Source organism: Oryzias melastigma, linkage group LG16 (assembly GCF_002922805.2).
Source record: "Oryzias melastigma strain HK-1 linkage group LG16, ASM292280v2, whole genome shotgun sequence".
Classification (NCBI taxonomy): domain Eukaryota; kingdom Metazoa; phylum Chordata; class Actinopteri; order Beloniformes; family Adrianichthyidae; genus Oryzias; species Oryzias melastigma.
In genome coordinates, this window is record NC_050527.1 from 9,857,812 (window position 1) to 9,870,880 (window position 13,069).

A 13,069-nucleotide genomic window follows, 5' to 3' on the forward strand; every position below is an offset into this window, starting at 1 on the left:
TAAACAATAGCTGACTGCTAAGCTAAACTAAACAGACTAAAATAAAATGGGAATCTCTGCCCTTTAACCCTCTTTCTCTGTAAGGAAAAAATCCTAAAAAAAAAAGGTTCTGGGGAAAAAAAATCAGAAACCTCAGGGATATCCACATAAAAGGGGATCCTCTCCCAGAGTAGACACTGCAAATAAAATAAAAGGATGTTGGTAGAAATCTAGTGTGGTTAATCATTTAACTCCTTTATGCCTGAATTTATGTATTAAAAACAGGGGTTCAAGGATTAATCGATTAATCAATTAATTTTGCTAAGATCCAACCAGATCGATTTGGGAGTTAATTAAGATTTTTGAGTTAGGTGGTAGCAAAACATCAACAATGTAAACGTGATTGAGTTTGCAGAAATCATGTTTTACAGTAAAGAGAGACTTTTATTGAATCAAATATATTTATTTTCCAGAGCTTTATTCTTTACTTTTTGAAGAAAAAGATTTGACAAGACTTATAAATAAAAATCAGTTTATCTGAAATTGGCTAAAATGTTCACTTGAAGAGAGGGCTTTTCTTATCACTGGGTCCAGTTCCTGTGTGTTCCCACATGGGTGAGGACGACAAAACCCAAAAAAATAAATAAAAAAGGAGAAAGAAAACATTTTTTGTGGGTCAAGAGCAACTAAAACACCCAAATTGGTGCATTTCCTGACACCCCCCCCTCAGGCTCAGGAAGGGCCCAACATGGAGAGAACAAGGTGTTAACTCCACCCTCCATTGTCAGCAGGAGCACACTGGCGCAGCTCCTCATCCTCCCGACTCCGCCTTCCTCATTCCCTCCATGAAGTTACTATTTGAGCAGCGTTTTTACCTCCCGTCCCACCCCCTGCCCTCCCCAGTAAATCGTGCCCCCACAGATGTGTTTACAGGCAGGCTGACAGGATGTTCGACCCTTCAGGAGATCAAAGTCTTCTCTGCTCGCTGCGACCTCTTCAACTGACGTGGAGATCGCTTTCCTTCCCTCCTTAAATGATCTTAGGCAGGAATTACAAAATGTGTTTCAAACCACATTAACCACACATTTCAGGAAAGAGCAACTTTGAGTGAGAGCTTCTGGAAAAGAGGACAAAAAACGTATTTTTCTTTACTTAAAGTCAGCTGTATTTCCAACAGTTATTACATATTATAAGACAAGTGAATTTAAATCCAAGGCAGTGCTGGCCTAAACATAAGGCATTCTGAGGGATCACAAGAAGAAGAAAAAAACACACAAACAGAAGAGCAGAACCTGGAGCTGCATGTCATGGTGGATGCAGGAACAGAAACATGAAAGGTAGAAATGCACAAAATAGAATCGTCTACATTTTACATGATACATCCCCTTTAAAACACAAAAATCACAATGAAATTACACTTATTTTCTGCTGACATAAATATAATGTGCATTACATTCACCCCAATTGTTCTCGTCTGTCACATCTCTGAACTATTACTCTGTTCCAGCCACAGTAACACTCACACAGAGACACGCGTGGGCAGGAAATGCATTCCTATAAAGCTCAATCACATGGTAAAAGAGTCTTCAGATCTCCTCGCGGCAGAAACACCAGCACAGACAAGTTTATTCATTCGGCCGACGAATGGGTTTTCTCACGGTGTCGTTCTCACATCAGCAGATAGAACAAAAATAACCAAAACATTGTTTTGCAGAAACACAATTCATGGTTTAAATGAGGCCCGAGTATAAAAAAAAAAAAAAAGGCACTTCTTTGATCAGAGTTTGGACACGGTGGGCTGTGAAGCATTTATAAAGGTCGTTTTGTGTGGAAGGCAACAATCGCATTGCAGCTCAGCTGTGATAAAAAGTGAATATACTTCACATACTTGACCATTAAAGCACGTGCTGCTTTAATTGTAACAGTTTCACACTGCTTAGAGCCTTACATGTAGACTTAGAAACTGCTGTTACCCCTGAAACCCACAACAGCACAGGTTCAAAGCATACGCACACAGACAAACGCGTTCTGGTGGAAACCCGGGGCGATGTCTGCAACAGTTCTTCAAGTTTTCAGGAATTGGGTTAAGACATTCATCAACAAAGGAGGCCGAAACGTGGATGTTGCTGTGCTCCATCTGCAGCTGAGTGACTCACTCCTCTGAAATCTGACTCACACCAGTTGGGTCACACTATTGCTCGCCTTTCCTGGCTCCACATCAGTGTCCAGGTGCTGCATATGTGTAGCACATCACTGTTTGCACATCTCCTCGGCAAGGCGGGCCAGCGGCCAGTGCTCGGGACGACCCCACAGTGATCACACCTACTAAAATATTCATATTTTGGTGCAATGGGAGCAAGCCCGTAATCCACAACCTTACATACCCAACACGGCCGCTCTTTGGAATAATGCTGATAAAAAAAAATAAACAGCACAAAATAAAACATGCATGAAAATATAAAATCACTCAACTATAGAAAGTGCTGTGTCTAGTTGCTCTCTCAGAGAGACTTAGGATTCAGGTTTCCCAGCGAGAAAGGAGAAGCCAAATAAGAGTAAATCTGCATCCCTTCAGGCTCTTCAGAGTTCATTTGCCCGCGTTCTCAATGGGGTTGTACTCGGTTTCACCTGACGACACCTGAGAGATTCGACGTGTGGAGCCCCACAGGCGACGGGAGAACTGTCCGGAGCGGACCTGCGACGTTGGGAAGAGACGCACATGTTCAAAGTCGAAAGATCTCAAATGTTGTCAAGATGGGCCTTTTTTTTTTTTTCTTTTGGACCCACCCCCACCCTAGTCTCTCACCTCCTCGGGCTTCCCTGCCCCCACCACAATTAACTTTCCATCCTCCAGTCCCACGAGAATGTGGCTGCATTCCTTGGTGACAGACACGCTCCTCACAGGAACCCTCAAGGCCAGAGGTGTGACCAGAGCATCCAGACTGCCAAAACACAACAGCTTTAGGACGGAAAGACAAAAGATATTTGACGATAATAGAGTTTATTTACCTGTACAAATCTCTTATGTGGAGACCTCCCTGCAGGGTTCCTAGGATGACGTATTCAGACACCAAGTGGACGGCTGTTATCTGCTCCTCCATGGTGAAAGAGGACAGCAGACAGCCGTTGACTGAGTAAACATAGATGGAGTATTTGCCCTGTGGGGACAAGAACAGAGTAGATGTTGGCACAGCCCGGCTGAAAGTGCTCACGCTCACACCGGCAGCCTTTAGTTCACGTACCTTGGTGTGACAGAGTTCCTTCTGTGAGGTTTGCACCACGATGTGGCCTTCCATGCCCACCTGGAGCTGGGAGATTTGCATGGGAACGCAGCTGTCGCTGGGGGGCTGCAGTGTTCGCAGGAACTGTCCGCGCCGGATTGTGTGCACGATCACGGTCCCGTCCTACCGAGTCACAAGCACTACGGTTAGGACCACTTTGTTTCAAATAAAAGCTTGTTCAAAAAGAACATTTGAGGAATTCCGATCAAAATTTAATTTCCTTGTTGTGGCCCTTTGTGCTTTTTTTAATTTTAAAATTATTCTAACAGTAGATAAGAAAATAAAGGATACATATCAAGCTAAGAAAACTGAACAAGAATTAATATCTAGTTAATAAAGATAAAAAAAAATAGAAAAGTCAAAATAATGAATGGACAAATGCATTTTAACGATAAAATGATTAGATTTGGTAAAACCAAAAAACAATTTATTATTTATCAATTTATTGGCTATTCTGTTCTGATTAGTTACATTTGTAATTTTTTGTTAGTAGCACAAACAAAATATTTTTTTACCGAAAAAAGTCTGGAGGAAAAAATTAAACCAATTAAGGCAATAAAGAGTTATCAAATTAAACTTAGACGTATAAAAACATTTATTGTAAGCACAATCTTAAATTGTATCTATAATTTTTATTGTTGTGCTTGTTTTTAGATTATTTGTTTTATTTACATGTAAAGCACTTTGTGTTATATTTTGTATGAAAAGTTCTATGTAAATAGAGTTTGACTGATTCAAAAAATGGATTAAAATGCTTGAAAATAAAAATAAATGAGGTGAAATGTCAATTTCGATTGTAACCTCTCTAAAATAATACTTGCATGGATGTGTTATTTGCAAGGTTTGATTATCTTTAACCAAAGAAAATGGAACCTACTCAGTAAATTGATTTAATCTTTAAATTTAGGGGATTTTAGCCCTAATTTATTTACCCAGGAGACTGGATTTTAAATGCCATGAGTTGTCATTTGTGGTAGAAGAGTCTGTTTATTTCTCCTCTCCTACTGCTACAAAGATTTTGTAGACTTTAGCAAGGAAATAATAAATTCATCATAATGCCTAAACTGTAAAATTCTGCCATTAATATTTCCTCATATCTTAGAATTCCCCCACAAAATCATTATTTGTAGGAACAAGCAAATATCTCTTTACAATAACTTCTTTCATGCTTAATTCCAAAGGATTATTACCCAACTTCTGATTTGATTTGATTAAATATGGAATTCATTTTAATGACAGGAACTTTAAAGCACCTCATGCAAAAAAAAAAAAAGATTTGTTTAATTCAGACAAAAGTTATATTTAAATTGACCCAGCCTAGTTAGCCGTCAGATTAAATTAAAGCAATGGGGTTTATTGAGAAAGAAGCTTTTGTTGGTTTGTCAGACATCGTTTTTTTTTTACAAAAATCAAATCTGTGACTATTATCAGGAAAACATGAGATTCTAATTTACAGAGAATAAAAAGGTTTAAAACTCTTGAATCAATTCAAAATATTTAAAATAAAACTATTGTTTAAGAAAAATGGATTTTCCGTTAAACCTTTTTTTTTTAGCACCTTTAAAAGCAAAAGAGATAAAAAGCAACCCCTCTGACCTTTGACCCTGAAACGGCCATGTCCAGTTCAGTGCTGATTGCCACACAGGTCACCTCCTGGTCATGTCCACTGAGGATCTGGACCGGTCGAGGAGACAGACCACAGGAGAACTCTCCCTGGCGAACAGAAAAACAGACGTTTACATTAAAAACTCAACCAGCCTCTATCCGATCAGCAGTGAGGTTTCTACTCACCTGTTGTAAGACCTGCCACACGATGCAGGACGTGTCCCTCGATCCAGAAATGAGGTAGATGCCACAGAGGTCCAGAGCCAAGCAGGTCACAACATCTGTGGCACACAGAAAGATGTTCATGAAGACAGTTCAGAGGGGATTCTTCTGCAGGAAGAGACAAAAGGAGCTCACCGATGTGCCGGCAGATCCTGCCAACGATCTTTCCTTTGGCCAGCTGGGTGACCCGGAGGCTGCAGTCCCAGTGCCCCCCGCTGAACAGCAGCCGGCCGTCATTGGACACCACCAGAACCTGAGTGCTGATCTCCACTCCGGGGGAAAAAGGTCCACTCAAGAAACGCTGAGTTCTACAAAAAAAAAGGATATTTATACGCAGAGATTAAAATCAATCAAAATAAAAGTTTGTTGATCCATTTCCTTTTCTAGTGACTAAAAAACCCAAACTTACTTTGGGTTGGTTGTTGTTGGGTCTTTGTTGAAGGTAAAGTAGTTGGCGATGTTTTTGTCGTATGGAAGCCAGCTGTGCGTCCCTATCAAACCATTTGAACTGACGCTCACCTATAGCAACAACACAACAATGAGACAAAAAACTAACACTAATTTTAAAAGAGAAGAATGAATGAAAAGCAGATGAATACCAGCGTGTTAGATCCCTGGATGATGGAGGAGCGATTCTGGCTCTTTGGTACCACTGCTTGAACCAAAGGAAGGCCATCACTGACCACCTGACACACAAACATTTCATTTAACACATGAACCTGGTCCATTATTAATTATTTATTGATTAAATGAATCACTAGAAATCCCACCTGCACAAAGGGTCGGAGCTTAGACAAGTGCTCAAAGATATTTGGGGGTACAGTGTCCAGACGGGCCTGCCGTCTGACTGCGTTCTCAGCTGTCATCCTAGAGGGGTGAGGTTCCTGGAGAACAACAAACACGTTTCCTGAGAACACATGCCAAATGAATGGAGAATTCCAATCAGAATTTGAATTTTTACCTTGAGAAGCTGACATGGTGTTTGTCCAAAGTTGCTGATGATGCCTTCCAAGGCCTTCCGTTCAGTCTCATTAGCGATTGCGTCTAGATCTACAGCTCCTGAAAGGGGAGCCGAACAAACAAAACCAGGTTAAACTTGTGAACAGGACTACTTTGAAAAATTCAGAAATATTTCAACTACCTAAATGCTACGATTTTCTAAAGTGAGAAGAAACATAATTTTCAGGATATTTCAGTAAGAGATGCAACAGTTTATAGCTATTATTTTTATGGAGTAAAAAGTTTTCCATTTACTTATTTCCCAGTAAACTCAACCAAAAAATGTCTTTACATATTTGTACTTCTGACAAGAAAAATATGAGTGCAAACATAAAAACTGAATAACTCCAAGTGCTGGGGCTGATATTGATTACTTACAGAATGTTGTGTTGTGTGTCAGGGTTCATTTCACATGAAACTAACATTACAGGACAGTAAATTCACAAATGTAATCAAATCAATAAGGAGACTGGAAATATAACAGTTAAATAGACCAGTTCAATGTGTTTTAGGAAGTAAAATACATGTTTTAAACAAAATTGATTACAAAAAAATCTTCCTTATTTTTGTGCAAGTTGGTTTCAGGGACATTTAAATACATAAAATATGGACAAAATGTGTCTTTGGCTGAAGGAACAGAGAATTATTTTCATATAAAATCAAATCCAGTCCAAACATAAATATTATGAGTAGTTTCACTTTATAGGAGTACAATACCAATATGTATTTCTTCTTTTTGTGTTATTTTTAATAATATTACTACTGATCTAGTATCTCTATCCATTCTATCGAATTTCCCTTTTGGGATCAACGGGTTGCTGGAGCCTATCCTAGTTACTGTTGGATGAAGGCGGGGCACACTCAGGTCAGGTCACTAGCCTGTTGAAGGGCCACACAATCCCTCACACTTACGTCAAGGAACAAATTTAGTTCTTCAATTAATAATAATCATAGAAAATGTGGAATAATCCATTGAAATTATAAGTTCAAGTTAGGTTTGTGTATCACATTGATACGTATTTTATTTTTCAATCATACTTGCTCTATAAACAGCTAATCCGGGACCAGAGTCATAAGTTTTGTTTCATTCCAGTGGTGAAATGACAATTAAAGATCCTTGAACCTGTGATGCGTGTTTTTGAAGAGGGAGAACTCCACACAGATAGGACCGCACTGGGGTTCTAACAGGGCCTTCTCCCTGTGAGGTGAGGTGCTAACCACTACACAACAGTGTAGCTAGGGCTAACTTCAGTTCTGTATATTTGGACAAACAAGTTGTACTATAAAAAAAAGGCTTTTCTAACATTTTATAAACCAAGAAAAATGTCATTGAACTCTCAGGTGGATTTGTCATTCAAAGGTAACCAAATAGGGAAGTTGGAGGCTAACTCCACCCACAGTCAGAGGGGCGGGGCTGGAGAGGATTGTTATCATTACTGGAGCTGCAGATCGTGACATGGGACTTAAATGGTTTGACCAATCACAAAATTCAACTGTAATACCTCAATTCAAGCACACAAACAGTTTTTGACTATATTTTCAAGAATTGAACAAGTTTATTTTATTTTTTTCAAAAATGTGGCAATGACCAACAGACAGGTCTTATAAGCCCTGTTTACGGAGAAACATATAGTCCCTCTCCAATCATCTTTGATCTGCTGTAAAAGTGTTCCCAGTGGTCTTTTAATTAAATTGATGATGTTTTAAGCAAAAACCCCCAAAAAACTGTCTTTTTCTAGGACATAGTTTCTGCAGAGTGGCAGTAGTTCATTAGAAATTAGCCTCTGAGTCGTGGTCAGAGCAACCCCGCCCCTCTTCCCCTTCTCGTTGCTGAGAGCTCAGAACAAAGAGCTTGTGTCACAAATAAGCTCTGTATTAAAGTGCATTTTTTCGTCTGATTGACACTGATTTGAATAAAGAAATAAACAGAAAAGCAACTTTGAGCTTAATTTTCTAAACATATGTTCATCATCAAACCATCATCTGGAAAAATGTCACAAGAACAAGTTGAAAACATTATAACATTCCTATTTGAGCATAAATTGCATTTAATTTAAAGGTATTTTCATTACTAACAATAGTGGGCTTACCTTCATAAGTGCAGTAATAAAAGACATTGAGAGCATTCACTGCCTCTTCTCCTCTCTGCTTGCATCCAAAGATGAGATCAATCCACTCGTGGAGGTGACTGGACACGTGCTCAGATTCCTAGAGTTGAAAACGCCGGTTCTCTCTTGAGCTTAATCCAAAACATTTAGAAAGCAAAAAGATGTTTGTGCAGACTCACCAGGGCTTTCCTGTGCTTTCTGATGAAGTCTTCCCTCGATGTCGCCCAGCGGGGCAGCTCAACGTCTGTCACCGCCTCCTGAGAGATCTGTAAGTGGCCCAGGTCGAAGCCTGCAACACCAGCCATGCATTAGCTTTCACCACTTTGGGATATTGGCTAAAGCTTGCCAAGCAGCCCACCATTCATGTTCTGCAGGAATTCTGGGAAATAGAAGAACTCCGGAATGAGCTCTTTGACGTCGGCTGGACTCTCCATGCGAGCCTGCCAGGCTGCGGCCACTGAGTGAAACTGTCTGTCTGCAACGTCAAACCTGCACAAACGCAGCATTAAGGGTTAAGAGAACAGACAAAAAAAGTCCAGGATGTTTCACACTTTAAACTCCCACCTGCCGCTCTGCAGCTGGATATGCAGGGTGGTGAATGGCTCCATGCGGATCATGTAGTGCATGACTCCTGCTGCGTTAGAGTAGTGTGTGCCATAGTGGAATTTGTCAATGGTGCCTGTAGGGTCTTCAAAGCTCTCATATCTAAATCAAGAAAGCAAAGTCTTCTTATTTACACATGACCAAAAAAAGCATCTTTAAATAGTTTTCACTGCACACACTTTTCTCTGACGTTCTGTGCATGACGCGGGTTGACCACACCTATGGGTTTGGACAGGTCTCTGAACACGGAGGGGTCGTTCAGATCCAGAGTAGGAGAAGTGTAGTCGCACAGGACCCAGGGGAACTGCAGGAGCAAGACAAACAATCCTGGCTGTAAATGCCCGACCTGCACTGATAAAAGCACCACCAGCAGGGGGCGGCGTGCTCACCACGGGATACTGCGACAGGTCGTTGTAGGTCCGTCCAGCGATGGTATTCAGCTGCATCAAGTACTCAAAGTTGGAGATCTCTCTGTACACCCATTTCTGTTAACGGCAGACTGCATTAGGCCACAAACAAACGGCTCTTTATGCAGAAAATACGCCAGCTACATATTTATGTAAATAAACACCTGGGTGAGGCCTGAAGCCTTCAGCAGCTCTTGAGGAGAGCGGGAGCCAAAGTAAAACAGATTCGGAAGTCGCAGTCCAAGAATCCTCGAGTACACTTTGTTTCGTACCTGAAGAACAAAGGACAAGAGAAGTTTTTACCTATATCGTATTTTTAAACAAGGAGTTAAAAAAGTGGTAAAGCAGTACAAAATGATCTTTAATATGATCAAGTTATTTACTATTGAAATGTGTATTTTAAGCTATAGAAAAATCTTAAATGGACGTTTTTACAAGAATATCACATAAAATATAGATATAGATGTACAGAATGTAGAATGGAATGATGTGTTCTTCCTGCGTTCATGCTCAGAGAACAGTTTACCACTTCACCACAGTTTAAGATAGGGGGGGGGGCATACAGTCTGCATCAATTATTACACGGATTGCTGTTACAGCACATGGCATTAATAATAGCAGGGTCAGAGTGCTGCAGAACTCTGCATGTGCTGCAAAGATGTAGAAGCATTTGAATGTAAAACCAACCTGTGCTGAATATGTAAATGTTTGGAAACTGAAAGAATTTGTTAAAGGAATAAAAAAAGGACTCTTATCAAAATGTTAAGCTGTTGATTTCAAATGTCATGTGAGAAAATGGAAAATACGTGCTTCTTAAAAAGGAAAAAAATGTCTTCAACAGATTCTAGACACTTATTGAAACATCTTGATGCAATACAGTGAATCACTATTATAGATTTTGTGAATTAAAGTATTTTTCTGACTTGAAGTCACTCTGGAGTACAAGTTACATTAGCAAAAAAAAATAAATAAATAAAAAATAAAAAAAAAGCAAGATAAAAAATATATAAATATATATATATATGTCACACTGGAGTATAAGTCTCATTTGCAAAAAAAAAAGCAACATAAAAAAAAATCATAAAGAAGTTGCACAGTGTTTCCCTGCGTATTTGTGTTTCTTTATTTGCAGTTTTTAAAGTTTGTCAACTCAAGATGCTTGTATGAAATTGCTATATATATATACACATTGAGAAAATGCGAGTTATACTCGGAAAAATCCGGCAGTTGCTTTCTCAAATGAAAAGAATATGATAATAAAATTAATCTAATAAGGTAAACAAATAAAATGTACATTCAACTCTTAAGTTTTGGATTGAGCTCCTTTTATTATGTTCAAACACTGTAACTTTTTAGATTGAAAACCTCATTTTAATGTAAAAACCCATCACCTTCTTCTTGAAGTTGATGAAGTAGTGGGCCTGGTCTATGAAGAACAGCTCTAGTGCGGAGCGCCGCAGGTTGTAGCGCCTCAAATGAACCTCTCGGAGCTGAGACAGAGGTCTCTTAAAATCAAACCCAATTCCTAAAGAAACACAAAGTTTTTTTTTACAATAGGTTGAGCAAGAAACAGATGATTCTAGTAAAACCACTGGTCCGTACCCTCCTCTGTCTCTTCCTTCTCGCTGTTGCCGTCATAGAAGTACAGGTGGTGGGTGGTGACCTCCAGACGGCCTGGAACCACTGCCACAATAGTGATGAGCTCACAGTCTTCAGACAGAACCAGCTTCTCTCTCTGGCTCTCGTCTTCTCCTTCCCCCCTGAAAGGGTTGACAGCGTTACGCATCGTTTCATCTTCTAGTTTTTTGATTCAACCAATGCTGCAGAAAACTCGACTTACTCATTATCTACGAAGATGAGGTCCTCCTCTCCTAGCTGATCGTCTTTCATGACACTCACTTTTGCCTCCTTAGCAACAGCGAGCGGGATGGGATCAGAGCTGCGGGGGCTCTCGGCTCCTGTCGGTCAGGAAAACCTTTCAGTGTCTCACTTTGCTTTGCGGGAAAACAATATTTTTTTAGTAAAGTTTCATACCCATATTGTCCCTGAGGGCACTGGCCTCACAGTGAGCATCATAGTGGTAGTTGGGTACGAGTTTGAGGCGCATCTTTGAGTACGTCTCCGCGCTGGACAGCTTCCATTTGACCTCTGGCTGAACTCTGTCACCAAAACAGGGAACAGTTAGGACACAAAGACTCGTATATGTCTTTACAGTTAGAGAGAGGTGTACCTGTTGGCCCATGCACCCCTCTCACTGGTAAACTGTCTGCGGAGAGCTCTCCAGTGTTGCAGCACCACCCCCTGCTGGCTGGAGATCTGCTTCTGCCAAGCGTTGTGCCGGTTGGTCTCACTCCGAAGTCGCTTCAGGTAGGGGTCTACGATCATTTCCTGTTAGTCAAGCACAAAGTTAGCATGTTGTGGCACCCCCTAAATACTCAGGCGCTTTTGCATTAGTGCGTTACTGTGTCGGCATTAACCTGAAACTTGGATTTGCTGTCAGATCTGTCTTTCTCTCGTCTGAACGCCGTGCTCATGAGGTCGTCAAAGCTTGAGTTCCAAAAATTGGACATGATGTCGTGACTTCTGCCAAACGTGTCCAGCTCGTACTGCTCCTTAGTGGGCTGAATCTGCAGATATGTTTACAGAAATACATAAAAAAAGGATGAATTTTTTTTTAATTACTCTAATTAAAAAACTACAAAAAAAGATGTTCACTTCCTCCATCAGTTTCACCTCCTCCAAGATATAAATGACGAAATGCTTCCTAAATGAACAACCATCAGACTAAAGCTGCTTGGTTTAGCCTCCCATCTTGCAGCCAGAGTTATGCCAGAGTGGCTAATGCATCACAGGCTTTTGTATGCAGAAGTTCTCTAAACAAACCAGATTTATGAGGAGCCCTGTCACACAGAGGGATGATAAATCTGCATAAATCAAGCCTGCTTGGCATCTGTTTGTGAGATATCTCATCTTCAGGTTCCAGCATTAACAGATCTAAGTTTAAAACCTGGAGGCTAAGAATGTGATCCCAGCTTTATCAGTTTAAGCAGGTCAACCGGGTAAAGGGGAAGTTAGGGTCTAGGTTTGAACACATTCAAATAAGAACAGAATGTACAGTTTTACAAAGTTTTACAAAATATGATTAGTAACTGTTTCATTTATATTAAATAATCAGAGTCCGACCTGCTGCTGGTAAAAGCTCTGCCACTCCAGGGTGTGACAGTAGGCCTTCAGGTCCTGTGCGAAGGTGGTGCTGCCGTTGGTGATGGGCAGGTTCGGCAGCAGCTTCTGGAGCATAATGGGGTCGGCGTGCTGGTCGAGTAGCGTGCGGACGATGGGCACCAGCTGGGAAAAGGTTTCGGACTGACTGCAGTTGGTGTCGTTCATGACACCTCCTGGCCACAGGGGGGCGCCGAGTTCCCCCAGCAGGAAGCAAACCTCCTCCCAGCTCAGGCAGAGCACAGTTTGGAGAAGACTGTGGAGCTTCAAACAGGCCATCTCACACACCTGAGGATGCACAAAAATAGACATTTTATAATACGTCTTTTATTTATTTATTTATTATCTTACTTTGATCAATTTCACATGCATACATTAAATATATTTAATAAAATTCAAACAATGCCAAATAAAAAGCACTGTAAATGTATGTTAGTCTTATCTACAGATATTCTAAAGCTATATTTTTTTGTTACTCCAGCTTAGTTGTTCTTCAAAGTGAAAAACCAACATATTACCAAAAGCAAAAATCTAAAAACAAAGTTTAGTGCCCTGATTTTTTGTTTTTTAAAAATGAAATTCATCATTTTTGTGAATGTCTTAAGAAAAAAAAAAGAATATGAATGTCACAAAACTTTTAAATTGT

The 13,069-nt window shown here is 40.3% G+C and overlaps 1 protein-coding gene across 9 annotated transcripts in view; it reads right to left on the reverse strand.

Moving 5' to 3' along the window:
* Positions 1-1,111: 1,111 nt before the first annotated feature.
* nbeal2 (neurobeachin-like 2) overlaps positions 1,112-13,069 on the reverse strand; it is a 40,814-nt gene continuing 28,856 nt past the window's right edge. For 7 of the 9 annotated variants that reach the window (XM_036216029.1, XM_036216027.1, XM_024268222.2 and 4 more), the window contains 25 exons: positions 12,388-12,596; positions 11,682-11,831; positions 11,435-11,592; positions 11,239-11,363; positions 11,045-11,162; positions 10,807-10,964; positions 10,596-10,729; positions 9,369-9,476; positions 9,187-9,282; positions 8,977-9,101; positions 8,759-8,899; positions 8,553-8,683; positions 8,374-8,483; positions 8,177-8,294; positions 6,049-6,146; positions 5,858-5,971; positions 5,687-5,773; positions 5,497-5,606; positions 5,223-5,395; positions 5,052-5,146; positions 4,857-4,973; positions 3,222-3,383; positions 2,989-3,137; positions 2,786-2,921; positions 1,112-2,674 (listed from right to left, as the gene is read on the reverse strand). In XM_036216029.1, the coding sequence (XP_036071922.1) occupies positions 2,567-2,674; positions 2,786-2,921; positions 2,989-3,137; positions 3,222-3,383; positions 4,857-4,973; positions 5,052-5,146; positions 5,223-5,395; positions 5,497-5,606; positions 5,687-5,773; positions 5,858-5,971; positions 6,049-6,146; positions 8,177-8,294; positions 8,374-8,483; positions 8,553-8,683; positions 8,759-8,899; positions 8,977-9,101; positions 9,187-9,282; positions 9,369-9,476; positions 10,596-10,729; positions 10,807-10,964; positions 11,045-11,162; positions 11,239-11,363; positions 11,435-11,592; positions 11,682-11,831; positions 12,388-12,596 (3,230 nt within the window). In that variant the 3' untranslated portion in view covers positions 1,112-2,566. Of the gene's footprint in view, positions 2,675-2,785; positions 2,922-2,988; positions 3,138-3,221; positions 3,384-4,856; positions 4,974-5,051; positions 5,147-5,222; positions 5,396-5,496; positions 5,607-5,686; positions 5,774-5,857; positions 5,972-6,048; positions 6,147-8,176; positions 8,295-8,373; positions 8,484-8,552; positions 8,684-8,758; positions 8,900-8,976; positions 9,102-9,186; positions 9,283-9,368; positions 9,477-10,595; positions 10,730-10,806; positions 10,965-11,044; positions 11,163-11,238; positions 11,364-11,434; positions 11,593-11,681; positions 11,832-12,387; positions 12,712-13,069 lie in introns of all 9 variants that reach the window. The other 2 variants (XM_036216032.1, XM_036216026.1) reach the window with 1 other exon arrangement.